The sequence below is a fragment of the Trachurus japonicus genome, chromosome 9, assembly GCF_045865225.1.
Source record: "Trachurus japonicus isolate A0001 chromosome 9, Traja_1.0".
Lineage (NCBI taxonomy): Eukaryota > Metazoa > Chordata > Actinopteri > Carangiformes > Carangidae > Trachurus > Trachurus japonicus.
In genome coordinates, this window is record NC_140915.1 from 24,007,696 (window position 1) to 24,035,615 (window position 27,920).

Below are 27,920 nucleotides of genomic sequence, written 5' to 3' on the forward strand. Positions count from 1 at the left end.
TTAAAGCCAAAAAACAGCACTGGGTTTCAATGCTTCACTCCAGACGGGAGTGAGCACCCCCCTCCAAAATCACAAAATTACACACATACTATCAAACCTTTCAAGAGTACATAGTATTTCCAGGCATAAAAAAATAAACTATAGCTCACCAATTTTTTGCACAAATTGACAACTGTTTATCAATCAAGTCATTTACAGTTTCAAATAAAGACCTTTTATGATATTTATATTATCTTTGTAACCCCCGACAAGCTGTGCAATGTTAGGATATTGATAAATTAAATGATTTGAAGAAGTACATCACTTCTCCCACGATAACACGTCCACCGACAGATTCCCCTCACTCACACAAACCCAGGATATCGAACCGTTCTCCTCCAAAGTCATTTACAATTACAAATACAAACTGTTAACTGCTGTATATTAATTTTCTGGATGTCAGAACTTCTAGGAAGAGATTCTGAGGAGGCCGTTCTCCTTTAAGAGCGCTTAAGGGCTGGTGTGGACAGTAAAGACGCTTGGCAAAAACAAGCACACAAAATGCACACACACAAACTAAAACCCCAAAAGCACTGCGTTATCTAACATGATGTGCAAATATAGTGATTGTGCGGACGAGGGTTTAAAAAAAGGCTTTAAAAGGTCTGGTCATCGTTACAGGAGTCGGTCCAGTGGCCAAAGACCTCACAGATGTCACAGTAGGGCCGTTCTTCGCCCTTATTGCCGTGGTAGGTGCTGTGTGGAGGTGAGTCGGGCATCTGCATTTGTGTGGGACAGTCCTCGGTGTCGTGGAGGTCGAAGCAGTCGCAGATGTCACAGAACAGCCTTGGGGGAGGCTTCTTCTTCACGGGCTCCTGTCCATGGCTGCAGAGAAACAGAAAATAATTCTGTGTAAATGAAAGTCTCTGGTGGTATAGAAAATGTATTTAATTCAGTTCAGTCTATTGTCATTCAATATATTAAAAACATGATGAAAATTACATTACTCAGCTCCTGCAGAGTACGGGATTTTTTTTTTTTTATCTAAATAAAAAAAAAACCTTCACTACTGCTATGAGCTGTGTATTAAAAAATAAAGATAAACACACCTTGAGTGTGTTGACAGAATAGGTGTAACAAGTGACACAGTCATGGACAAAATGAGTTGTAAAGTCACCAGAGATTAGGGATGGGAAGTGATAAGATTTTATTGATACCAATGCCATAATTCTTCTAATCAATCTTATTCTAATTCAGTTCCTTTATTAATTCCTGGGGATTTCCTGTGTGCAAAGCATTAGGCCCATACATGTTTTTATTAGAGTCTCTGAACACTGAACAAGATAGAGATAGATAACTGATTTCACAACAAATGTTGTTGCTACATCGTGGCTTCTTTCTCCTGTGTCACCTTTTGACACCTTTTCTCTGTGGCTCCGTCACCGACTCATAAACAAACCTGGGACTTTTTGTGTGAAGTTTTTTGAATGAAGTGTAGCAGTGCAATGTAATGATGGACTGACAAAGTGTTTCCCCGACTGTACATTCATTCAGACGCTCTGATCGATATCAACTTCGCTTGGTCATTAATATCAACAGCCTAGGAATGATTTTACGCGTGCAGAAGGAGCATGACAACGTGTAATGTTATCTTGGAAATGTTGCAAGTCACTGATGAGTGATGAAATCCTCCTGAACTCTCTCATCCTGACAAACTGTTTGTAAAAACGGGCTATACAAATAAAATTGCCTTGCCTTGCCTTGCCTTGCCTCAATCAATGGGGCAGTGAGGAACAAGCCAGCGGTAGAAAAGTGAAGAAAGAGGGGAGGATATGCACCTGCCTGTGGGTGTTTCCACTGTTGCTTCAAATGTTATTGCAACAGACGCTGCACATTGCACTAGTGACATCATTTTGCCTGAAATACGCCACTTTTGACGCCATGATCACTGCCTTGACCCCGTTGTTATCGTACATGCTGCCCGCTTCTGGAGAGAGCGTAACATCATTGTATTGCAAGGCACATAAAACAAAGTAGTACAGTAGGCGCTGAAAAGGGAATCAATGAGAAGAAATGATGTCGATGGATCAAACAAGTTGAGAGTACTTCTAGCTCTCGATCCAAAACCATCAGAGAATCTGTGGACACCAAGAGCGCCCAGTGTAACTCAAGGACATCAGTGTGTAAAAGTAATGCACAAGGACAACTGCTAAACTAGCAAAATGTAACTCACGAAAGGAACATGGAGATGATAGTGGAAAACATCTCTAATGAACCAGCCTTGGTTTGCTGCGTCTTAAAACAAAGATCAGTACATTTTAAATTTACTGATCTGACTCTTGAATATTTAGTGAGTAATATTGGAATTCAGCGTCGCAGAAAACCTGAAGATCGACTGGGCCTGTCTGAAGAGCTCTGCCGCCACCATGGGACTTACCTATCATAGTTATCCATCTCATTTGGATTATTGCCATTTAGAGCAGCCGCTGCCATTTTCTCCAATTTGTCCTTGAGCTCCTCATTCTTCCTCTGGAGGTCAACAATGACCGAATTCAGAAACTCAATCTGTACAGGAAATACAAAACAGTGGTATCAATTTTGCTGCAAGTGCTCAAAATGTATTATCCTTTATTTATTTATTTATTTTAAACTTACACAACATTTCCCTGTGAAGTGTATTAATTACATGATGTGACAAGGTTTTACTTCAATTTTGTGTGAAGGACTGTGGAAAGCTATAGTATGCTATATCACCCAAGCAATTAAATCAGTCTTAAGAACCACTGTGAGTTGTGAGCCAAAGAAAAAATCAAACGTTGTAATGAGTCACTATGAAAGTCTGTAAAATACCCAACTATGAGTGTCTTACTGAGTAAAAGTGATGCTTCACAGATCTAAAGTTTGCTTGGCTTCTATGACCCTGATAACCCTGAAATTTTCCCTGAGAATAATGGGAATTTTTGAAAAAAAAACAGACTTAATTTTTCTATGGAAGACAGTATGTAGTTTTGACACGGACAACACTGTGAACCACTCGACAAAAAATAAAAGCCACAGTGACGGTGACAGACAAACATGCACATATGAAGCTGATGAATAACATTAACAAACCGCTGCCTAATGGTGTTGTTGGATTGCCAACATCAGAGACAGGGCAGAGGAAAAGGAGTCGGGATTTAAGAAAGAGAGGGAGGAGAAAAAAAAGAGAGATTCAAATTAGGACCTATGCACCGCCAAACAACACACTCAAGGCATCACTGACACAGATAATACAGTATAACGTTTTATCATTAACAGAGGCTGGGGATGACACATGAGTGATGGTTGTGAAACTGATGACATGTTGTCATCGCACCACTGTGGGTGAAATGTTCCACTACAACTGCGACAACCAATTCAATGGCCACATTGAGCATCTCTGTGGGAGTTGGTAGGAAGCTCAAGATGTTTTTAATGACATTTTGAATTTATTTAGTTCCAGTTTTCCTCTGTAAAACATTATACTGTCATGCTACATGAGTCAACAGTGAACTATGTAATTCAGTCTACTGCTACTGTAGTGGTCGTTAGTACAGTAAATGTCTGAGTAAGCAGCACAGTCATTTCACAAAGGGCATTCGGAAAGCTCGTTTCCGTACGACTGTCCTAAATATGATGTGTGTGAACGGCAAAACCCCGCGCCCACCCGTCCAGGCTTTTGATTGGTTTTATTCAGGCAAAACACAACAAGAAACACACCTGACTCTCTGCAGTCTCCTTATCCTCCCTTAGCTGGTCCAAAACCACATCACCTGTAAACACACAAAAACAGGATTACTGTAGTTGATGCACCGACCTGAGTGCTAATACAGTATCAGCTGTGGGCACGACTTAAGCCCGGTATTACCTGAGGACTTGTTGATGGTTTCAGGCCCTGCAGCCAGGTCCTTCTCCAGTCTCTGAACACGATCCTGTAGATTGGCCTTGTCCTGCTCCAAGGCCAGAATTGTACCCTGCAGTGTCTTAACGGAGGCACTTTCCCCACGCAACGTAGCCAGCTGTGTTGAAGACAACCCACACTATTCATTGTTGAAACATGGTTCTTAGACAAACACTGCTCTTTACTAAAATGTATTAGCAATGATAACTAATACAAGCACATGATTCGATTTGACAAATTATTCAATCTGTAAATCAAGATCAGAGAGTACAAAGTGCATGTTGTTAAAAAGTTAAAAACAATTTGGAAAAGGATGAAAGCAGGCTTCATGTCTGAGAAAAAAATGTGTCAACAACAGAGCTTGTTTCTCACACGGTCCTTTCAGTCAAGCAGGTTGTAAGACCTTTTGACCCAAATCATTGCGAAAGTAGAAAAGTTTGACCTAGAAAAGACGACCCGTAAGACGCTGCAATGCAGGGAACGCTTGTAATAGAATTTTTGAGAGCCAATGATGGGTTTTTTTGAGGTCACAGTTACCTTGAACCTTCAACCACCCGTTTCTAATCAGTTCATCCATGTGAATGTTTGTGGTCTTAAAATAAAAAAAAAAAGAGGCGGAAAATGTGTTTTGAGAGTTTGCAGTGACTTTGATGAGTGTTTGTACCAAATTTAAAGAAAGTAAAACTTGGTGCCTCAAAATCTTCCCTCTGCAACTGCAGACTTGCTGAAGTTGACTTTGTGCATGCTCAACAGTTTGGTAGATAATTTTCCACGCCAGCTAACAAGAAAACACCATTAACCGTTAGATTCTCACCTCGCCTCTCAGGTTTTCCATCTGCTGGTCCTTTTCTGAGATTAAGGCACTGTTTTTATGGATGGACTGTTGGAGGGTGGCCTTCTCCTTGTCCAACTGTCCCTTCAAGGTGCTCTCACTATCAAATACACAATACAAACTCAGAGATACGATATATACAATATTTATAGACAGAGAAAAACAGGCCCCATTTTAGTAAAATATTTGTCACCAGATCTCTTACTCTGGAGCTCCAATTATTTGGCCAATGCTGTAAACACTGTGTGCAGTCAAGTAAAACTACAATAAATGCATGACCTATATCAAAAACATCCCCCCCTTTATTGCAGCTATTTAGTCAAACATTTTATACATTTGCTAAAATGGTATGATGACACATGAAAAGATAATATAATGAAAATAAATGTTCATACAGTCACTGCATTTAATTAGTAAATAGAGTAAGAGATTCAGACCACAACGGCACCAAAAAAACAAAAACAACAACATCCCATGAAGTGAAAACATGTGAAACTGTCACATGAACGGGGCTGTGCGTTAAATTACTTTTTGTATAACAACTTGTAACACCTTGCAACAATGAATCATCAGTCATTACCATTTACCAATGAATCATGCGTTTGTCTGACAACATCATATTAAGAGTATGAAGTACCTGAAGCCATTATTTGGCGGGCTTTAAAGGAAAAGAACAGCATGACATACCAAAATACTTTTAAACCTTTAAATACTTTAAAAAAAATCTCACATAATACTGGTGATATGCAGACTTCTGAAACTTCCTACATCATAATTATTCTGTAGTCTTACCTTTGCTTCAACTCCTCCAACTGTTTTTTGAGTTTTGAGTGCTCATCTTTCAGCTAGGAGAAAAAGATTGTTCAAAATCAGACAGCAGTTCAAAGGCTCAAATACTAAATGATATGACGATGCTTGTTGATTCATGAGAGATTTTTAAAAATAAAAAGATGTTAAGTATTCACCTTTGAAAGATCACTCTGGTCCTTGTGATTGTTCCCAAGATCCTGAGTCAGCTTGTTGTTTTCATCTTGGAGTGTCTGTAGGGACTGTGACTTCACAGAAAGCTCCTTTTTAAGCTCCTCACTGACAAACACAAATGTTAAAATCATCAAAAAAAGGTAATTTACACCACATTGGCTCCTGATTCACTGTTACTCACTCACTCATTATATCCTACTACTCAAATTTAAATCAGACAGATTTAATATCTAAGATGATATACTCACATTTCCTTGCACAGAGTCTTGGTTCTCTCAGTTTCTGTGCAAAGCTGATCTTTGGATACATTCACCTCTGCTTGGTACTTGGAATTCTCTTTCTTTAATGTCTCCAGCTAAAAACACAGCAATGATTAACATATTTTCAACTACAAGACATACACAGGAAGTATTTCATTTGACTCTAATCCTCTTGGCTTTACTGTATAGTGAACTGAAAATATTTTACTATTGGCATGTGGAGACACATTTAAATGCCACATTCTGCCACATTTCCCTGCAAATACCCATCTCTTACCTGAGTTTCAATCTTCTGCGTGGAGCTACGGAGCTCTTCCAACAAAGACTGGGCTTTGTTCTTTTCCTGAGTCAAACAATCTTTTTCTTTTGTCAGCTGTTCGAGAGCTTCAGCAGTCTTTCCAGAGGCTTCCACAGCCTAGTAGGATCAGGATATTTAATGAGATCATCAGTTTCAAATTATTGACCCAATAACCACCTAACCAGAATAAGAAAATTACACATCTCTTGATGAAAGTATTCATTGTGCATTCAATTTGACTTCAACCAATTACCTACTTTTAGCATTATTATTATTATTTTTTTATAAATTAACTGCATGCTTAATATAAGTTAGCAATCGGAATAACTGATTGACTGTCAGTTATAAATATCTCACTTAATTGTCAAAACCGACCAGTGGGTTGAGAATTAACATCATAATTATTACACTGACAAAAAATTATTAGTATGAACTCTAAAATACTATAATATAACCTGTGGCCTCAGAACGGATCCTGAAAATCCAGTAACTTGTGTAGAGAGGTAGTCCTTTAAACTTCGAGCTCAGGCACTATATCCTGACTTATTTTAGATGTATTAGGCTATTATATGAGTATGATATGCTGAGTTGGGTTTTTCAAGGAGGAGATCTATGCCCTAGCCAGGACATAGATCTCCTCCTGACATAGACTTGTTTTCTGTCTTTTCTTAAGACTGAAAACACTGTCTCCTAGGATAGGTCAGACTAAAATTTACTTTTTTGGGGGGGAGGGGAATCTGCTTGTACTGAAATTCTTGTTGCATATGGGTACATACTTATGAGAAGACATATTAGCCATCTCTGAATGTTTGTATTTATATTGTTTAGTCTCTTGTAAGCCCGTGTGGGCTGGACACAATAATGTGCATGACACTTAAATCAATCAATCAATCCAAATGATGGTTTAAAAACAAACATGTCAAAGCTGTTATCGCCAAAGTTAATCATTTCTGTACATTGTTTTGTTTTTGTTTTTTTAGAAATTTTGCCCAAGAACTTCAAAACTGGAGTGAATTACATTTGTACAGCAGATCTCTATTTAAAAAAGGAAGTTAAAGACAACTTATTTCACAACAATACAGTATGTTGAGAAATTTCCACATCTACCTTTTTGTGCATTAGTATTACGATTTATTCAGATAAAGACTTTAATCTAATGTTTGATCACGTTATAAGCCCACAGGCAAAGGCTGGGAACTAGGGGTAATAGCGGTTAGTAAATGGAAGATGAAAGTTAGGCACGAAAATGAAAGGATAGAGGAACGGGAGACAAACCAGCAAGCATGCAGTGAGAAAGTGCATAGCCCCAGCCACTCTAAGATGTGTGTGTCAGTGATTACTACTGGGGGAGGAATACCTCAAGCTGCTTAGAAATGGTATTTTTTAGCTGGGACTGGAGCTGCCTGACTTGCTGGATGGCTTCATCCCTCTCCTCCTGCAGGGTTTTCTTCTCAGCTGTTAGGTTTGAGATGCTGGAGGAGCTCTCTTCTTCTGCAGCAGCATGAGCAGAAACTTCTGCAACAGCACTCTTGTATTTGTTTTCTAAAAGCTCTTTGTCCGTTTGTAGTCCCTTGACATCAGCCTCTAGCTCTTTCTGGCTGTCCTGCAACCTTTGCAACTCTCCTTGCAGCATTGACCGTTCTTTGAGCCACTTTTCTTGGCTTTCTTGGAGGGAAGAAACATCCTGCTGAAGTTTACACTTGTCAACTAAAAGGTCCTCTTTTTCTGTGGTCAACAAAGTCATGTCTTTGCCCATCTTCTCAAGCTTAGAAAATAGCTCTTTTTTACCGTCTGTCAATTGACAGCTTTCTTGCTCTTGCTTTTTTACTTGAGTTTTCAAAGCCTCCATATCCACCATAAAAGACTTGTTTTGCTCATCAGCGTTCTTAAGCATAGAGGAAATATTGTTCTTTTCTTGTGTAACTTTGGACAATGTTTTCTGTAGCTCATCAATTTTTTGGGACAGATCGTCCTTGTCCGATACTATTTTATTTCTTTCACTAGATTCAGTCTCTAGTTGAGTCTCAAGAAGGTGCTTGGCCTCTGACATTGAGTCACTCTGACTTTTTAACTTGTCAATCTCCTGATGTAGCCCCTGCTTCTCTTTCTGGAGCGACTGCACTTTTTTGTCAGACTCAGTCTGCAACAGTTGAAAATGTTCACAGTCTTTCTTGAGGTTTTCCACTTGCTGAACAAGTTCTAAATTAGCCTTCTCAAAATCCATTTTTTGTTTACTATGCTCTTGAACAAGTTCAGTTTTGCCCTTTTCAAGAATTTCAATATCCGAATTACATTTCTGTAGTTTATTTTGTAGGTCAGTCTTCTCTCGTTTCAAAGTGGTCACCTCTGCTTGCAGCTGGTCTTTTTGCTGTTTGTTTTCCTCTAGCGTTGTTGTTAAATGCGACTTCTCTTGACTAAGGTCGGTGTTATCTCTGTAGTAACTGTCCAACTGGTCCTTTGTTGTTCGCAAATCACTAGCTAGCTTGTCGCGCTCAAGAGAAAGAACATTTTTCTCAGCAATGGCTTTTGTGTGCTTCTCTCCTAACTCTCCCTTCTCCCCTGCCAAACGCTCAAAATCCATTTTCTGCTGCTCTAGTAAGGAATCCAGGCTCATCTTTTCTTTTCGAATAGCATGTAGAGCCATCTCACTTTCAGAATTCTGAAGGCGAAACGCTTGCCTCTCTTGTTCAAAAGATGATAATACTTCTTGAAATTTCTCGTTGGACTGAGACAGTTTTTCTGTTGAGATTTGAAGCTTCTCATTTAGTTCTTCTATCTCTTTGAGGAGCTCTTCCTTCTCGTTACATACTTTTCTTTGGATCGCAACTAGGTCTTCTTTCTCCTGCAGAAGATGAAGTCTCTCCGAGTCAGTCACCTGACTGCTCTTTTTGAACTCTTCCAACATCTGGGTCAAGCTCATTTTTGAGGCTTTAAGTTCCTCACATTCACGGACAGAACTCTCCAATTCTTTCTTTGCAACAGAGAGCTTGTTCTGGAGGTCCTCCTTCACAGTCTCAAGGGTCTTTTTACCCAAAGCAGAGGCAGTGATTTCTGAGGACATCTCCACCTTCTCTTTTGTCAACGTTTCTGTGAGCACCTGCAGCTGGGTATTCTTCAGTGTAAGATCTTCTTTTTCTAAGTTCAAAGATTTAAGTTTTTCCTGCAATTCAGCATTCTTAGCATCAAGAGATTTTTTGGCATTTCTAGCAGCATCTCTCTCTAAAATTAGATTGTCCTTCTCACATGTAAGCTTGGACCTGCTTTCATTGAGGTTCTCTTCAAGTTGGTTCCTCTCTTTGCAGACATTTTCATAATCTTCAAGTAGTTGCTTCTTTTTAGCCTGAATTTGTTGAATGTCCTGTTGATGCTTTGAGAGCAAGTTATTCTTCTCTGCAGATTGTTTTTGAAGCTCTTCGATTTGGGCCTGGTGTTCACTTTCAGTATGCTTCAGGTTCTTGTTTTCAGTCTGCACTTCTTGAAGAAGATCTTTCAGCTTCTTCAACTCCATGTTCAATGATGTTTTTTCTTCATTGGAGAGCTTGTTGTTGGAAAGCAATTCCTCTTGTCGTTTTAAAAGCTTGTCCCTGGATATCTGCAATTCTTCCTTCTGGACTGAAAGTTCCTGGTGACTAATCTCAAGGGAAGAGAGTTTAGTCTGCACATCTGAAAGCTTTTTGTCCAGTTTGCCTCTCTCAGCCTTAACATCCTCACTCTCCTTACAACTCTTTTCCAGATCTAGACTCTGCTTTTCCAGTTTTTTGGACAATTGTTCAACGTCATGCTTGGAGGAGTCAAGCTCAGCAGAAAGACACTGGGAAAATAAAGATGAAAGGAAAAAAAAGTAGGGGAATATATATATGCAGGGAAAGTAAGATGAATCAAAAAATACAAGTGATATGTATTTGGAAATGTTAAGCTGCAGAAGCATCAACATGGTAAAAGACCACACCACTACTTACACCACAAAAATACAAAATAATAAGGTGGAACATTTTCACTTCAGCCCTTACTACTAAATTAATATAATAATTACTGCTGCCAACAAATTTTACTGGCATACAAACAAAGAGTGGCTGCTGGCTGCCAGCATATATATGCTATTTAATAGCATCCTATACTGCTCTTACTTAAATTACTATGGAGATCCACTCTACACACAATTTGATGTCTATTATTGTGTAATTTTATCAATGAATATAAATAAATATCTTTCATGATGCACAAATTTTAGCTCTTTCAAAAACTGGCTAGTTGTACTACTAACTTTATTCTTAGAAAGTGAAAATGTTCTTAATGTACTTAAATGCAACATCAGGCTAATAAACAATGCTAGCAGGGGTTGACTGTTAAAGTGATTATTGGCTACTATAATTTGAAAGTAAGTTTTAATCAATAGCTGAACATACAGTGTGTAAATAATAAGCCAATAGTACTGTGTCTGGTTGGTAGGCTTTCCCATGAATTGTCCTAAAATAAGTTACAGATAATAAGGTGTACCCCTGCAAGCATAAGGCTCATAGCACCATACAATATCGAGCTACAATGAAGGTCAGAGGGGAAATGAGAAGCTCATCACAAATATTATGTATGATGTATTATGTATGATGAGTGAAAATGCTGTTGAAAATACACCTTGATGTTAAAAGGGGACACAAATTGTTACAGTGACACAAATTTTGTGGTCACACTGTTTTCAAGTTTAAATTGGTTTTTGCTATGACCTGTGTTTAAAGGGGCTATATGTAAGCTTTGTTGGCATATGTCACCTTCAGCCCTCATAGTCTTTACAATACAAGGAGTTATGATACTGCTCAGAGCAGTGCTACTTCTTCAGGGCAGACTGAATGTTACAGTGATTTTCTGTCGAAGAGTCATGAGACAGGCTGGCTGTTAACTAGCTAGTCAGCATGTTAACCTAAGTAGAAAAAAGAAAAGCAGTGATAGAAATAGATGCAAAATGAAGAGTTAACAGTAGTGTTGTTTTACACTACTCCACGCAGCTTGGGGAGAGTAAAAGATTGATGCTGAATTTACAATTCTGGACTGGAAAGTAAAACGCTGTTAATGCCAACACTGGCTGTGTACAAATGGCAAAAACTTACATATAGGTCCTTTAAAAATCAAATAAATACCGGCAAACCATATTTTTTTACATTTAACTTGCAGAGAACTTAAATCACTTTGATTCAACTAATGTGCCTGTGCCTATGTGGTTTTGTCTTTACCTGAGCCTTTTCCTTATATGGCTGAAGATCGGACACCAACTTCTCCAGCTCCTGGGTTTTGTTCTTTGAGGATGAGAGCTCCTGGCTAAATTTGTCAACCTGACTCTGCAGCACCTCAACTTCCTTTGCATGGAGCTCTGAGGCCTGAGACTGGGATTTCTCTTTAGAGGCCTTCAGATCCTCAACCAAGGTCTCACCCTGTTTAACAGCCTTCTCCTGGAACAGGAAATGAGAAAGGCAACAGCTTATGACATGACAGCATCAACTGACTTGTTTCGAAGCAGCAAGTAGCTGAGGTTTTAAACCATGTATTTCAAATGTGAAGGTCAACAAAACAAAATCTTAGTATCTGACATAATTTTCACATTTTTGTGATTGCCCTAAAATACTAACCAAAGTAACAATCTTTTCCTGAAGGCTACTTCTTTGAGATTGATGTGCATCTCTGGTCTCCTTCAGCTCCTGCTCTTTGCGGGACTGCTCCTGCTGGAGTTGTTCATTTAAGTGTGCCACCTTCTCCTTCTCCTCGGCAACTTGACTCTGTAACTCCTCAAGCCTCCTGAGTGAGACGAAAGAAGAAGAAAAGTGAATAGTTACAGGTTATATTAAAAACATTTCGACGGAAAATTACCCTATTATCCACTTCTAAAGATGACTGATATGTTTGGTTTTATATGAAGTGACAAAGTCATACAAAAGCAGTAAATAATAAAATGTGCTACCTTTCTTTCTGTATGAGGTCTTCATTCATTTTTGTCAGCTGCACTGAACTGTCACCAGATGCCTTCATCATGTCTGAAATGTCATTTTCCAGCTTGCTTTTATCCTTTGAGAGCTGCTCAAGCTTTTCGTCTGCAGTCTTCTGCTTCCTCTCAAGCCCTTATTTAAAACAAGATGAGTTTGTTCATGTGGTCCATTTACGTTTTTAAAAACATACTACAGCAACAACACACAACAGATCTCACCGGCAAGTTGACTTCTTAGAGATTCTGATTCTGTGGTCAGGGATGTGCACTGCTCCTCCTTTTTGCTGAGATTCTCAAGTGTTTCTGCAAAATATTACATTTGAGACTCCTGTAGGTGCTGTGTAAACTGAAGAAGGCTTTCAAATGGTGGTAGATGAAAAGGTGAGAGGAAAAACATTCAATAAACTTTTTTTTATCACGTACCTTGCATAGTTTTTGCTGATTTCGCCTGCTCCTCGGTGCTTTCAGCCAACTTTTGTTTCTGTGGGGGAAAATATTCTTGCATAATATTTTTGTATGATTTTTCAGTAATTCTAAACTCAAAATTTGAGGAGTTTTATTTTTTGTTCATCATCTGATATTTATTCAGCCATAAGACCAACTGATACATCAGTCATTCAGATAGAGTATATTGGCTAACATTAACTCACTGATCAAGAAATTGTCACTACACCCGTATCATGGCTTTGGCGTGTCTCTACTGCAATTACATTGTTCCTAATCAATTCCTAACGCAAAAGACACAGGCATGGTATCCACTTCCAAAATAATCCACACAAGCCTCACCAAGACTCCAAGTTCCTGTTCCAGGGTGTCCTTCTCCTGCTTTACAGTGGTCAGGTTCTGCTGTAAGGAGAGGGCTTCCTTCTTTTGGCCCTCCAACTGAGAGCTCAATTCACCAACCTATAGCACAAGTCAAGTAAAAAAGAAAATCAGAAACAGCAAAGAAATATACATATCAAAACAAAACATGACCAGTGACCAACAATCAGTCATTACAATCATTAGTTGACACTTGACAGAGGTAGTAAAGTCACCATTTTGCTAAACCACGGCAAATGCCTATGGTAAGGAGGAAAATAAAACCCACCTTGGCACCCTGATTGTCTCCTTGGCTCTGAACCTCTTCTAACCGACTCTTCAAGGTCACAATCTCCTGGTTACTTTGTGCTACTTGGCTGCGCAGAGCCACCACCTCTGTCATCTGCTCTTTGGTTTCTTTGTCCTTGTCTTGGGCCTGTTGTTCCGTCATTTCTTCTTTCTCCTCCAGCTCCTTTACCCTAAGTTCAGCAGTATGAAGCTTTCCTAGAACATCTTCCATTTCCACAAGGTGCTGTTCCTCTGCACTTTCAATGCCGGACCGCAGTGACTCTTCTAGTCGCTCCTTTTCTTCGGTCATGGCCAACAGCTGTGCCTTCAGGCCCTGTGTCTCCAGAGTCCAAGCTGTGGCGTCAGCTTCACGTTTAGCTCCTACCTCCTCTACAGCTAACTTGTGCTCTACCTTCAGCCTCTCTAGTGCACTTTTGGTTTCTACAAGCTCTTCTGTCTGGGCACCAGCTCCTTTGCTGAAGGACACCTTAAGCTCCTCCATTGCTTGCTGGTGAGAGGCAAGGGCAGACTCCAACTTGGACCGCCACAGTTCAGCATTGTCAGTTTTTTCTTTCTCAGCTTGACTTAAGCGCATCTGCAACTGCTCGTTGTCACCAGAGAGCCTTACAGATGTAGCCTGAAGCTGGGCAACTGCCTCACTGTGACTCTTATCTTTAGCCTCTAGCTTCTCCTTAGATTTTGCCAGCTCTTCCTGCTGCTTAGCTTCTTGGGAAGTTAACTGATCCCTAAGAGAATTTATCTCTTCCAGAAGGGGAGCAAGAGCAGCATTTGTGTCTGCTGAGCCTTCTTGGGTCCCAAGACGCAGCTGCAGGTCAGCTACCTCCCTGGTACGCAGTGTGAGGTCCTTTTCAAGCTCCATTATACGGGATCTTTCCGACACAGTAGCAACCTTTAAAAGCAGAAATCTTGCATTTAAAAATGTGTCAGGATCTAACATACTGGACCAGTGTGCACTAACAAAAGTATAACAATAGACTTATACTGTGCTGTTACTAAACAATTGAAAAAAAATGGTTAAACTGAAATAATTCATGACAAAGCTCTTGGTAACGGTGAAACTGCTTAATGAGACAAGCTGTTCAATTTGCTTGGGTTTAAAAACACTGATCTCAAAATACAAGTGTTATACTGACCTCTTGTGGCTATAAATAGATACAAATAATGGTGGTGAACACTGAAAGCATGAATGGAGCTATAGCATTGTGCAAGACATTATCCACCAGCCATTGAACTAAAATAACTAAAATACTCCCCTGAAGTAATGCTATTATTGAGGAGAATTATAAACAAGGAACACTCTACAAAGTACTCTAAAGGAGCATTGGCATCTGTTTGGAATTCATAATTATTTTTATATTAATCTGCCTATGTACCATAAACACAGTGGGTTTTTTTTAACGTCCTCAAGCATGCATCTCTTTTAGCTGCTTCAACATAATGTCTAAAAGCTTGGTTGAGACAGGTTTATCTCAATTTTTCTAACCCTTTTTGTAAATGGCAAAAACAGACCCAATCAACATCATAACCCCTAAACTACAACAATTCTATTTTTACTGATTTGTCTCATAACTATAATACACAAGGGGAACACAACAATGCATAATCTAGGAGGTGGAGCATATTTTAGAGTAGGATAATGCAGGGACACCAAATAAGCAGGACAAATGGATGCCGGGAAGGACTGGGGAAGTAGAACATAGGATAACCATGCTAATCAATGATAACTGATTAGCTGGGGACAAGGAGAAGTTTGTCTGTCTGGTTAAGCGGTGATACATGTAAAGCAAGAGTGAGTTCAGTTTGAGTAACTTATTGGAAAATAGTAAAAGAGCAGTCACTCAAGACAGCTGAGAGATGCATGTGGTTATGTGCTAGAAAAGAAATGTTTATGTTTTAATGTTAAGATTTTTTTGAATGAATCAATTTAAATATGAGGTTATTTTTCAAAAATGGTTGCAAAATTAATCTGTAGCCGATTCTACAAACTGTGGTGAAAACTACAACTTTAAGCAGCACTGATTTAAACACACCTCACACATGTATTAGTATAGTATTTGATTTAATTTGTCTGCTATCAAAGCAGGAGTACTACTTTTATCACGTGAAGCTGGAAGAATGCATGAGGGGTTCAATCACCACAAGCCCATACAAAGCAAAGTTCCAGTTACTGCTTGGCTCCTCTCTGTACCCCTTGCAAATGTTTTGGCCAATATCCCCGGCCCAGGCCCTCCTTTCCAACGCAGCACACTGCAGAGCAGAATTCATTACCCTAGTGTCTTCTAACTCTCTTTGGAGTTTCTCAGCTTTGGCTTTTTCAAAGAGCAGGCTCTGTTCAAGCTCCTTTATGTGGGCATGCTCCAGCCTGGTCTGCGTCTGTTAGTAAACAAGGGGGAGAGGAAGAGAACACACCAGTGCCACCATCACATGCCAGCCCAACACAGACAGAGAGGGAAGGAGACAGGAGAGAGGACAGAGGGGTTTGGACAATGAATTATGGTGGAGGTGCATCGTGTGTGTTGTGCATGTTTGTGTGTGTGTATGAGTGTGTGTTGGAGCATTTGGGAGATTGGGGAAAAGGTATTGAGGTATTAATGAGAAGTGGTGGATGGGTGGAAATGTGAAGATACCCAACGCAGAACTTTCAGGTTGTACCAGAAAGAGCTGCAAATGAGGAGTGATGGGAAGTACAAGACAGGCAGCAAAACACGGGGTGGGGTGGGGTGGGGCCACATGTGTTATGGATGTTCAGGGTGAGTATGTTGATGGAGGCAATTTAGAAGTAACCATGCAAAAGAGACACCTGGTGAACAAAGCACACCGATTGTTATTGTACACAGAAAATTTGGTAATGTCTGTCAAGCCAGCAAGTAGATTGCATAAAAATGACTTCACCATGTCAACGAGAGAAAGCAGTGATAATTGCTCTCTACCTCCTTCCCTCCATTCTGTAATATGCAGGTAATATATTATATCATAGTCTACAGACAGATGATATATATAATGCTGTAACAACAGAGTCAAAGAATTTTCTCTGGATTTATTGTAGGACACTTTAAGCTACACCCCCGTTACTATTTCGGCTGCACTGACCTAAATATCTTGTTTATTACAGTCATCATAGGACTGACGTCTGGATTTCAAACAAAGCCCTAAAGCGTTATTAGCATCCACACTGCTTTCTCTCTTTTCTGATAAGGCCATTGCCCACACTGTATAATGCAAGTACTGTATCAGAAACCACCAGCTATCAGATCACCATGTCCAGGATTTGTGATGAGCTCAACAGAAATCAATCAGTAACAGGCATGTGGGGCTCAAAAACAAAGGATCCTTTTTTTTTTTACTTCTTGGTATTGTATGCTATGAATAAGTCTTTTATGGCGACATAAGTCAGAATTTCCTGGCACAATTTTGTGCTTTTAGTTATACGTTACCCAGTGCATGTTAGCTTAAGGTTTCATTTTGAAAGGGGAATAGCATCATTTTTAAATGTTAAGTATGTTAGGTGACATTAACGTCTGACAAAACGAACCAACTGAGATTATGAACCTAAAACAATTACATTTTTCTACAATTATTTTCATTGTACCAACTATAATTTAGCCTTGAAAATGAATCTTTAGTCAAAATTACATTTGAAGTCTTAAGATGAGTGTTATTCCCCTTTTATTGTGGTGGGTAAACTGAATTCAAGTCTGTGACTGGGCAGTGGAATGACAGGGGAGCATCTCCAGTGGTTCCATGCTGAGCACTGGACCAACATGAAAGACGAAGACGAGAGGAAAGAAGAGGCAATAACATCACATCACTGAACAGGGAGGCACTGAGGGTTATAGCACAACATTAGTACACCTTCAACTTGAAGTCAACACAGCATTTTGAGTTTGGCCTGTTTGAGGTATTTTTTTGTTGGAGTATTTCAAGCTGCATGCAGGTTTTTAATATTATCCACAGCTGTAAGTAAATAATAAAGTGTTAGTATACATGTTTTAAGAAGAAGATAAAGGGGTATTCTAACCCTGTAGCTCTCATTTAAAACATCTATTTTGAGCTTGGATGCCTTCGAGGGTAATTGAGATGGTTCCTTGTGTAGCACTGTGGAATAAATAACAAATCCTTTGATCAGATGTGAACAGAGATACCATGTGGCCCCAGTAGTCTGCATATCCTCACTTACGAAAAGGAAAATGGGCAATGCTTACTGTGATAAATTACTGTAAAATATTATGAGGGAAAAACCAAAACGCAGGTCCCTTCCTAACAGGAGGACAATGAACTCTTATCTCTTCATAACAGGGAAACATTAATAACATTTTCTGGTGAAGAGCTCCATAAATATATAATTTATCGCCACGTTAGGTCTTCCCCTTGGCTCGTACAGCGATATTAATACGCCCGTTAACTAGACAGGTTTTCTGACCACACGAAACCTCATAATCCTTTCCACACTATTAGGTGCGTGTGGCAGCACATCATCTAATGCGAGATGAAGCCTGTATCGAACAGTCCATGCAAACACGCATAGATGTGTGATAGTTTCTACTGCCAACACACGATAATGCAAATGCTTTGTGTGGACTTGACTGTCGCTCTGTGACAAGGAACACCACATAATTTTGTGTAATCTTAAAATGCATTGGACCTGCAACCAAGAAGACCAATGAATCTAAACAAGAAAGTTGAATTACTTTATTGACACTGATAAAGAACAAGGTCTATGTGAAATGACTGACTTGATTATCTACTGCTTCTGAATTTAGATTTTACATCAGTGGGAAAAAAAAAACAATGTTAAACAACCCTGCCATTTTTTCATTTGAAAAATGGCAATGAAATTGTTAGTTGCAATGGTGTTGATCTGTGTGTGTTGTGTGTTTACCTCCAAGTCCCCTTTGGTAATGCAAGCTTCTTCTACGCGGAACTGAAGATCCTCCACCTTCCTATTTAATAAAGAAGAAATGATCTTACCCAAGCTTGTTAATGAGGAACAGCCGCTAATCTAAAGATTAAAAGCCCACACTGATAACACTCTTTTCTCATGACTAAAGACTAGTATTACACCAGCATTATGATTTTGTCTGTCATCTTTCAATTTTCTGATACCAATGGATACGGAACTGTCAGCAACTATCAAAGGGTCACAACAGATATTACAAAAAGGACCAAGCAATCTGATTGGTCAACGAGACATTTAGAACGTGCTCAAATCAGCATGACAGCACGCCTGACTCATCACTAAAAATATTATGGTGCGTTCCAGGCAACCCGTAACTCGTATTTTTCCGACCTGTTCCTATGGTTACCCGTTAGAACGTACAGTCAAACTCGTAACTTCCCACCTGTGAACTCGTACTAGATCGATCTACTCCCAGTTCCCAGTTCGTAACTCGTAACTTGCCTGGAACGCTACAAACTCGTAACTGGTGACTTGAAGTCGTGACTTACGGGTTAAAAAGCCTGCCTGGAACGCACCATTACTCTTCCATGTCATGTTGTTGTATCCATCTCCATCCATGGATTCTTATTTTTATTTTACATTATGTTACTTGTGAAAATAAATCACAAACTAAATCAACCTCCTGTAGAGTGCTCCTTTCAGATGCCAAACTCAAATTTTAGAACAATTAAATAACCTTTTTTTAGTAAATATGCTGTAAACTGCCCCGTTTTAGCAGAGAGGCTGATCCCTACCATATGTGTACAATCAGAGAGACACTTGTTGTGACCGCGGTGAAAATAAAATATGGCCTGGAGCTGAAAATTTAGTTGGATAAAACAGAAGATATTACGTCTATGTTTTTCTGTCTCTCTTTTTTTTGCGACTTTTGGGCTTTTAAATAATCTGGAGTAATTGAAATGTTTGACTTTCCCCATCAGCTGTGTCGGCGACGCTGTACTGATTTAGTTTGGGAAAGTCAGAGACCGTGATAAAACATTAACGTCAGGTCAGAGTTCACTCATCTGGGACTAGAAAATCCTTTCTGTTGCCGTTACTAAGGGTCGGATTATTTGCTGTAGAAGTAAAACTAGGTTCCATTACACATAGGAGTCTACTGACGTGACGGATTGTGTTTCAGGTATTAGTCGGACCCAATGTATTCCCATGGAAATGGGAAGCACACTCGCAAAAACCTTTCAAATTTGAGAGCAAATTGTCCATCAAAATGAATATATTTTGATGATATATTTTATTTTGTTGGTAATAGTTGTATAAGCACTCCATCTCGGGTAATATTGCTTAAGTGACAAACTGATGGATGCCTGCGTGCATTGGACTCTTAGCACCTTTGGGAATCCTTACCTACGCTCCTCCTCCAGCTGATTCAGCAGTTCCACTTTGTCTTTGTCTGCAGCTTCGACCAAGGCACGTAACTGATCCATCTTAGCTTCCATCTTCAGCAAAACGATTGGAGATTGGACAAAAAAAAAAAAGACCATAAATGACAAGGCAATAAAGACATATTCTATTTTCAACAATAATCTAGGATCAACTGCAGGGTCGTCCAAACTGACACTGATCAAACACTGGGAGATCTGACCTGCTCCTGATCATCTCTGAGCAGACCAAGCTCTTGCTCCATCTCTCCAACATGGCTAGTGGCCTTGGCAACCTCGGCTTTCTCCATGTCCCTCTCAACCATTAACTGCTCAATATGCTGCTGCTTCTCCTTTAGTGCTTCCTGCAGGGCTGTAGTGCCTGAAATCTTTCGATTATACCTCGATGATGTCTCTGTCAGCTGTGGAGGGACAGAGGAGAAGTGGAGTCAGACTTATAAGTAAACAAATCATAAAACAATGTATGAGCTTCAGAGAGTAACTTGTTGCTGTCTATGTCTCACCAGGCCGGTGCGGCTGGGCTTGGCGCTGACAGATGATGCCACAGAGCTCATAGTGCTGATGGAGGAGGCACTGGGGCTTCTTTTCAGCCCTGATGGTGTGGCCACTACTTTCCGAACTGTCGTTTTTGCTTTGGCTGGCGTGGTGGAGGGGAAGCCAATGCGTGTGACTTTATGCACTGGAGCAAATAAGCCATATTTGGGCTGACACTGAAAATATCTGGGAACAGATGGGTAAATACAATGATGATAGTCAATCAAACGGTCTGAGAGGATGAAGTACAACAACTATTATACTATTTACAGATCCAATGCAATTTGTACCTTGTGCCTGCCACTGCCCCATCATTCTTCCCTAAAGGCTCATCCAATTCCACACCACACCACTCGCCTTTGGCAAAATCCGTTTCTCCAAGGAAACGCACCACTCCTGCCTTTGTACCACCAACCTGAGAAAAAAAAAAGGAAAGAAGTAAACATTAGCAATCATTTAATCCCCTCAACAGATAAGAGAGGTCTTAAGTAAGTAATCAGCTTTGCCTAGTAAAAAAAGTCCCCGAGATAATTCCATCAAAGCAACAAAAACAAACACGTTTTTGAAAATAATGTGGCTAACTGTCAACATGTAAAACTCAAAATAATTTTCTTCTTTCAATGATTTAAAAATGCACAGCTGGAAGGTTTACATGACATCACGTTTTGCTAGGGCTTAGCACATTTCCTCTCCATCCTGATAGGCATGAGTAACACTTCCTCTTTAAATAATGTGTTACACAGGCTCCCGGCTGAGGAAAGGGAGAAAAAAGGGAATCTGTAGGGAGGAAGGAAGGTCTGTTCATCAAGATATAATCAGACCTACAGGACTGCGTGCAGATGGTGACTACACTGTTAGAATAACAGGGCCACTGACAATTTCTGATTCAGACGTGGAAATTTGGTGACATCAAGTGGCAGAGACCATGGATCATGGATTCATTTCTCTGACATTATTACAAATCAAGTCAAGAGACTCTAAATAAACTTAGTGATGTTGGTGCCAATGCCACTACAAAAAAATCATAAGGAAGACTTCAGTCACTTTGCTGAAACACCCCTGTGGCTATCTTTTTTTGTTTTAAATAATTTAACATGTTTTTACCAATACGCGGTCACCCATCTTCAGTTCCCTTTCCCCTTTCTTGACTGATCCGGTCTCTGAGAGGTTGGAGATAGATTCGCTGTTTGTCCTAGCGAGGTTGGAAGACGGCGTGGCTGGTGAAGCGGTGGAGGCCTTCTTGGCCGATGTGGTAGTTGACGGTAGTGTTGATTTTGCGGCAGGTGTATGAGAGGTCACGCTGCCAACTGAAGGAGTGGGTGATGCAGCGCGGGAGGGCGGCGCCGTCTGAGTCCCATTAGCCTCCCCCTCTGTGCGTGACAGCTTGGAGGGGCGGGTGAATATTCCTCGCAGGGCTTCACACTGGAAGTAGCGGACCCCCGCCACTGACCCATCATTCTTCCCAATTGGTTCATCGAGAACAATCCCTGCCCACTGTCCTGGAGCAAACTGCGTCTCTCCCAAAAACTGAATGAAGCCGGGTTTGTTCCCATTCACCCAGACTCGCTCCCCAACCGCGAAGCTCTCTTCAGAAGTTTGAGCATCTGCTCCACTGGCACTTGCAGCTGATTTGTCGACTGCAGATTTAGCTCCTGCTGCAACATAAGGAGAGGGAGACTGAAGCATCATGCAATGTTGAGGTTTTGTCTTTCCAATTTTATGTGTTTACTTACGAACTTTAAAAAGGAAAGTGTAAGCAAACATTGACTTTGAACATCTCAATACAGTTATGTGTTACCAAACTAAAGAATCAGTCTCCACATTCAATATCAGGCTCAACATCACACCTAGAGTGATTCTGACAGAAATGTAGGCTAGATGTTTGAAAAACTGGTTTAACACTGTTCTCACACAAATCGTTAATTTTTGCAGGATAATGATGTAAAAGCTGCAATGGCTGGATCTCCTTGATGCCACCACCAGTGCACACATAACAAAACACTGATTCAATAAGATTAACATGAACTACTCTTTCCCACACTACATGATCAGTTCATCATGTCATCATGTTACACAGAACAGTAAAAACAATTGTTTTAAGCAAGGGTCTGACATGAAGGACTTATTCATTAAGCCTGGGCCATATCCAAATTTTATCATACAGTCCAGCAACCCCAGCACTGCCATATAAGATGAGATATACAGAGTGGGGAGTTCTATTTTAGTGTTGTATTTTATGTTTCAGTTTTACTTTTTAATAATACATATTTGTATTTTACGTGCTGGGTGTAAGTGATGCTGCCATTAACAGAAAAGCAGTAAAATTAGGGCTAGACTTGACAGCAGGCAAAACCTTTTTTTAAAAATACAGGAGTGGCGGGATATATGGCTGGGAATATCAATATTTGGTGTAATCAAATATCAGCTGAATAATCTCAGGCCTACTATTTTAACTCTGGCTTGTAAGATTAATCAGTTTCTGTCAACTATGCTTTCATATCTAATGATTAAATACAATCGAAAAACTGAATTCAGTAAATATAAAGGATAGTTTATCGTACCACAACAGCTTGTAAACTGATCTCTTTTTTTCTCCAGTTATTATTGCATCAGTTCTATCTATCTTGTGAAAATGACCACCTTGTTAACTCTTGTGGCTGAATCTAAATTCTGACAGAGACTACTGCATGAGTCTGGACAAACTCCTCTTCAGCTGTGACATGCACAATGCACAATAGGACTGACAATCAGCATAGAGAAAGTGTGTACAGTCATGTGTCATGTGTGATATGATGTCATAATCACAAGCCTTACAGGAATGGTTGAAGCAATGAAGGAAGTTGGTCCCAGCGCCACAGCACATAGTTACAGAACATTTAATGGCACCCACTGAAAACTGTCACATTTTCACCACAAGCTGAGGAAGCTGGACACCGGTAGAGTCTTACCTGTGCTGGGGTTGGTCTTGGGGGCCCCTTGCCCGGGTGGCCTAGCTATTTTGCTGGGCCCTTTGATCCCACTGGGCTTGGCTGTGCTCATGTTTCTTCCTGTGATCTGATAGACCCACAAGGCTTGTGTCCGTCAGCGGGTACAGACTGACCCCAGACCATCAAAACAATCGGTTGCAGCTATGTGATGGCGAAGTTCTTCTCTTCGCACCAAAGAACAATGAAACAAAAAAACAAAAATAAAAACCAGGAAAAGGGAGGAGGGAGAAAAAAATGGTGATCAAAAAAAGGACCCTGTATGGAGAGGAAAGAAAGAAACATTAGGTTTGACTTTGTTTATGATAACTCAAATATAATTTACCATGCACTCAGAGTCTAACTCACAGCTAATTTATCAAAAATTTAATGATTTAACAAAGTTGATTTAACTGTAGGTCCCCTGCCTGCGAGTGGCACTAATTAACATTGAGCATACTAAAAATTAGCAAGCGTTCAGATATGCTCATTGACTTTGTTTTGGTGCTCCGTCAATGGACACATTCTGTTTCTGTTGTGACAACAAGCTCCTTAGCAAACACCGCGTCAGAGTCAGGCCTAAAAATACCCTGTCAAAGGTCAGTCAATATGTAGTCTGTGTTGCTGTCATAATGAACGCCTCAGTGTTTCATCAGCTGCGACCTTGACCACAATACACACACAGTACCACAATCACTTTGTCTCACACAGGTTGGCACAGGGAATCGTGTAATTTGGCAGCTTTTTCTAGGATGGGATTATCGTAGGAACACGACCACCAGCTGCAGCAGATTATCCTCTTTGTCAGATTTCCTCACCATAGGAACTGATTGGTTAAATGGCTACTACTTAAACATACTGTCCCTGTTGTTTTGGCGTTTAGCAATACGGACATGTGAGGGTGACATCAAGATAGATTTTCAGACAATTATTGGCATGATTAATTAAACCACACAGGACCAAAACCACTGACAAAACATGTTAGTTTGTTTCCAGAACAACCCGACAGATCTGTAGCCTCTCAGCCACAGAAGCCACAGTGGAGGGCTGCACCACATGATCAAAGTCTCTTCTCTGCAGAACAGGTTCACATCAAGTCTAGACACCAAGTCTGATGCTCGATCGTGCAACCACAGCTTCTACAGCAGTAAAAAAGCTACCAACACACGGGAAACCTAAGGTAAAGATAGGCTGTTTGTCAACAGCATGACTCAAGGACAACTCAACAGTTATTATAGTAGCTGCACACATGTAGTTATCATGTGTGCCTGGACAGTGTAGGTCAACAAACATGCTTCTACCACAGTACATTACAACCTTACATATGACACTCCCAAAGAAAGGACTGATAACAACTGATGACAACTGATAACAAACTATTTTGGTTTTTCAGATTTTGTCTGGACTCTCTGAAATGTACTTTTCACCTGCCTGTTGTAAGAGAACAATATTTTTGGACAAATATTCAGCCAACGGGTGCAAAAAACAAATACAAAACAGTAAAATCAGCAAACCCCTATTAATATCTCCGAGTGCCTTCTTGCCTTCCCGGCAAACTCAAATCTGTTTTGAATCCATTTAGAGTCAGCTAAGATACTTGGCCTCACATGGGTAAGAAATTTAATATAGAACTTGTCTAACAGTGTAACACAAACATACCTTTCATTCCTGAAAGGGCCTTGGAGTTAGAGTATGCAGGTTCACCAAAACAACCCAGCAGAAACACTCTCATGCCCCCTTTTAGATATTACTCAGCACAGAATAAGGGCAGCCATCAGCACACATAACCTAGTTTTAATACAATGTTCCAGTTTCCCCATCGGTGCCTTTGAATGATACTTCAGTGCTCTCACGTCATGAGGAGGCCAGACCAAGACGTCAACTCAATGGCTTAAGACTCGGAGTGTAAATTAAGTAAGTTGAATAAAGAAATAAAATAAAATAAAATCATATAGCCTACATTATTTGGCACATTGTAAAAAAAAGGTTGAACAACCAAAATATGTTAAATCAGAAACCATCAAGCTTTAGTAGAACCGTTGAGAGCATTAGCAGAGGATGTTTCAGCTCTGATTGGTGAGCTGATGCAGTCAGCTGAAAATGATCCACTTAGTCTGGAGAATTTCCCACTGCAGTAATGTTAATCTTTTGCCACTGACTCTGTCTTTAATCTGTAGCCAGGAAGAAAGCCAAATGCCAATGTTTTACATAGGTTTACAGGAACTCATCTACTCCTGATTTCAAAAGTAACATATCTAACTTGAGTAAACCTCGCTTCTTAAACACCAAAATCAAGGGTTAGGGTTTCATTTTTTCATTTTGTGAATACTGTAAAACAGAACTGAGATTTAACCTACTTCTCTAATGACTGCATGGCCAATGATGACTTCCTTAATCATAATGTCATAAGTTCACATGCTCACAGTTGGCCAGGCAATAGATAAAAAACAGAGTAAATACAGACAAATTCTCAATCTTCCTAAGCATGTCGGGGAAATGAAACAGAATCAATCAGTACAACTCCATTGATCATCAGCAATACAATTAAGATTTTCATCCAACACTACAGATATTTCATTGAAGCATATCCTGCTGACTACAAGGACGCAAAAACCTATGCAGACGCAAGCTAAATCTTCTTTTATGTTAGTAACAGAAAAACTCTTTTTCAGCCTGGGTATGCAAGCTTTCTTTCCATACTGCCCCTTAAAGAATACTGGTCCAAGTACAAAAAGGTTTCCTTGTTGAAATGTTTTTACAGCTACTCCAGCTGTGATTTAAATGGTCCATACGGCCCATACGCTGCTAAGGCATCTGATTCCCCTTTACAGAGGGAGGGCAGTTTTTTTATGAACCACAAGACTGTTTTGGTGTGAATTATTTGTGTATTTATTGTTTCAAACAAAAGAAAAATGTATGCAAAAGCATGTCTTCAAAAATATGTAGGCTATTCACTTCCTTTTTGAGGAAACATCTGCTGGGATTTTAACGGAGGTGCCTGCTACCAATGAGAGAGGAAGGTGTATAAAAGGACTAACAGGACATAGGCAAAGAATGAGAGCGAGGAGCGTCCTGCATCCTCGCCACATAGCTACAGATTTACCTGCTCCAATGTTTACAACCTTCATTGTCCAAAACAGGTATCAAACCTTTATATCACTGTTGCTCTGAGTACCAATACAGTCCTCCGCACAGCGATTCTGGCTCTTACAGAAAGAAGACATGGAATAATAAATATGAGGAGGAGTAGTCAAGGTTTCTTTTGCAGACTAAATATAAAAGCCAGACCTTCAAAAACTAATGCAGTCTCTTCAACTAGAACAGACAAGCTTTTGTATTGCACAGAAAGACTGCAATATCATACAAAATGGTTTCACCTTGGGCTGAAATCAGTAAAGCTAAGCATGTATGGTTAAAACATTACTGATTCCTGTTGAGTGGTCAGTTTATAAGATTATTTCAGCTCCAAACAGAATTGTAAAGCCATCCCTTTAAATATTCTCAAATTCCTTATTGGTAAAGTTCAAAGACTCCTACTAGTAGAAATACAGACAGAGGTGAGCCTTTCAAGTGGTATTGCCTTTCCAATTTTACAGACTGCTGCCTATCACGCTTTAGTTGTGTCAGTCTAAACAAGCTCAACTGCTTTTTGACTCAAACAGAGAGGCTTGATCAGAAAAAAGCCCTGAGACACACCTATAAACAACAAAACGCCCTAATACAGACTCCGCGGTTGCTTCATTGACATTATACATGGGAAGTATAATAACTTCTCCTGAGGATTGGTCAGCGATTTGGCCTGTTAACGGTACACCCCTCTCTCTGCCACCTTGATCAGCAGCTAACGGATTGAGAAAGAGCTGTCGATGAGGTGGCACGTTTAGTAACAGAGGAGCAATACCAGCCACACTGTGTCAGCTAACTTACCTTATAAGCCAATTCTGAGTCTCTGGTGAAATGATATCCAGTTTGTCATGAGTTTTACCTCCGTATGTTCAGTCATCTATCGGAAATAACCTGCTGATCGACCACTGTCGTAAAAAAAAACTGTAGCGACTACAGGCAAATTCCTTAAGTCCAAAAGTCTCCGCAATGTCAACGAGGCGCCAGTAGGGCACCACACACTGCCGCTTCAAGTTGAGAGTCGGCATAACAAATTGTTACAGATTAGATCACCTGTAAAGATAGCCGTCTGTATAATGTTGTTGCAATGAGCAGGCAGATCATGGCTGTACTGTCACGTCTCCGTCTCACACAAACCTCCCCGAATGTTAGCGCGATAAGAATAGACGTGATTAGTTGCTAAGTAACGTTAGCTGCGAGGCCCGAGCAACCCTACCTGAGCAACTTTCACCTTAACGTAGCGTCTAGTTTCCTCGTTTATCTACAGCAAACGGACGAGAAAGTTTACGGATATACGTGACCAGAGCGTGGGCGTATACTGACCTGATATGTTTCAATTCAGCTTTCGTCTTCTGGGTGGGAAAAAAAATACACAGCTAGTAGCAGCGACTAGCGAGCTAAATGAGGAACCACGACGACTGCTGCCGCTGCTCGGTTCACACTGGAGCAGACACAGCCCTGCGCACAAGCTGAAGAGTCCAACGGCCGAGAGGAACGTCAACGGTGGTGATGACCAAAGATGATAATGTTGAGTAAGATGCAGCACTCCTTTCTTTTCTGACAGAGCAAAACTGTTTCCACACAAAAAAATAGGCTACTTCACTCTTACGAATA

The 27,920-nt window shown here is 40.2% G+C and overlaps 1 protein-coding gene across 19 annotated transcripts; it reads right to left on the reverse strand.

Annotated features, from left to right (window-relative positions):
* Positions 1 to 556: 556 nt before the first annotated feature.
* clip1a (CAP-GLY domain containing linker protein 1a) lies at positions 557 to 27,855 on the reverse strand. Of its 19 annotated transcripts, none has more exons than XM_085786682.1 (26): positions 27,630 to 27,782; positions 23,169 to 23,462; positions 21,325 to 21,872; positions 20,511 to 20,635; positions 20,190 to 20,406; positions 19,890 to 20,087; positions 19,652 to 19,743; positions 18,230 to 18,290; positions 15,619 to 15,723; positions 13,331 to 14,239; positions 13,027 to 13,143; positions 12,664 to 12,721; positions 12,460 to 12,543; positions 12,217 to 12,373; positions 11,888 to 12,053; positions 11,495 to 11,710; positions 7,627 to 10,080; positions 6,249 to 6,386; positions 5,960 to 6,066; positions 5,696 to 5,816; positions 5,523 to 5,575; positions 4,713 to 4,851; positions 3,866 to 4,016; positions 3,718 to 3,770; positions 2,417 to 2,544; positions 557 to 864 (listed from the first exon to the last, which is right to left on the reverse strand). In XM_085786682.1, exons 2-26 carry the CDS (start codon positions 23,257 to 23,259, stop codon positions 636 to 638), a joined length of 6,717 nt encoding a protein of 2,238 aa, XP_085642808.1. In that variant the 5' UTR covers positions 23,260 to 23,462; positions 27,630 to 27,782; the 3' UTR covers positions 557 to 635. The 19 variants fall into 19 exon arrangements, with proteins under 19 accessions (XP_085642808.1, XP_085642809.1, XP_085642806.1 ...); XM_085786683.1 differs by having other exon boundaries at positions 4,713 to 4,830; positions 21,325 to 21,875; positions 27,630 to 27,758; XM_085786680.1 differs by having other exon boundaries at positions 21,325 to 21,875; positions 27,630 to 27,758.
* Between the last annotated feature and the right edge of the window lie 65 nt (positions 27,856 to 27,920).

Excerpts from the sequence above, each read along its gene's own strand:
- clip1a (XM_085786680.1), bottom strand. The coding sequence starts at position 23,259 with ATGAGCACAGCCAAGCCCAGTGGGATCAAAGGGCCCAGCAAAATAGCT. Across the intron at positions 18,291-19,651 it reads CAGCTGGAGGAGGAGCGTAG|GAAGGTGGAGGATCTTCAGT; the intron begins GTAAGGATTCCC and ends TTTATTAAATAG. Across the intron at positions 13,144-13,330 it reads GAGACAATCAGGGTGCCAAG|GTTGGTGAATTGAGCTCTCA; the intron begins GTGGGTTTTATT and ends CTTGTGCTATAG.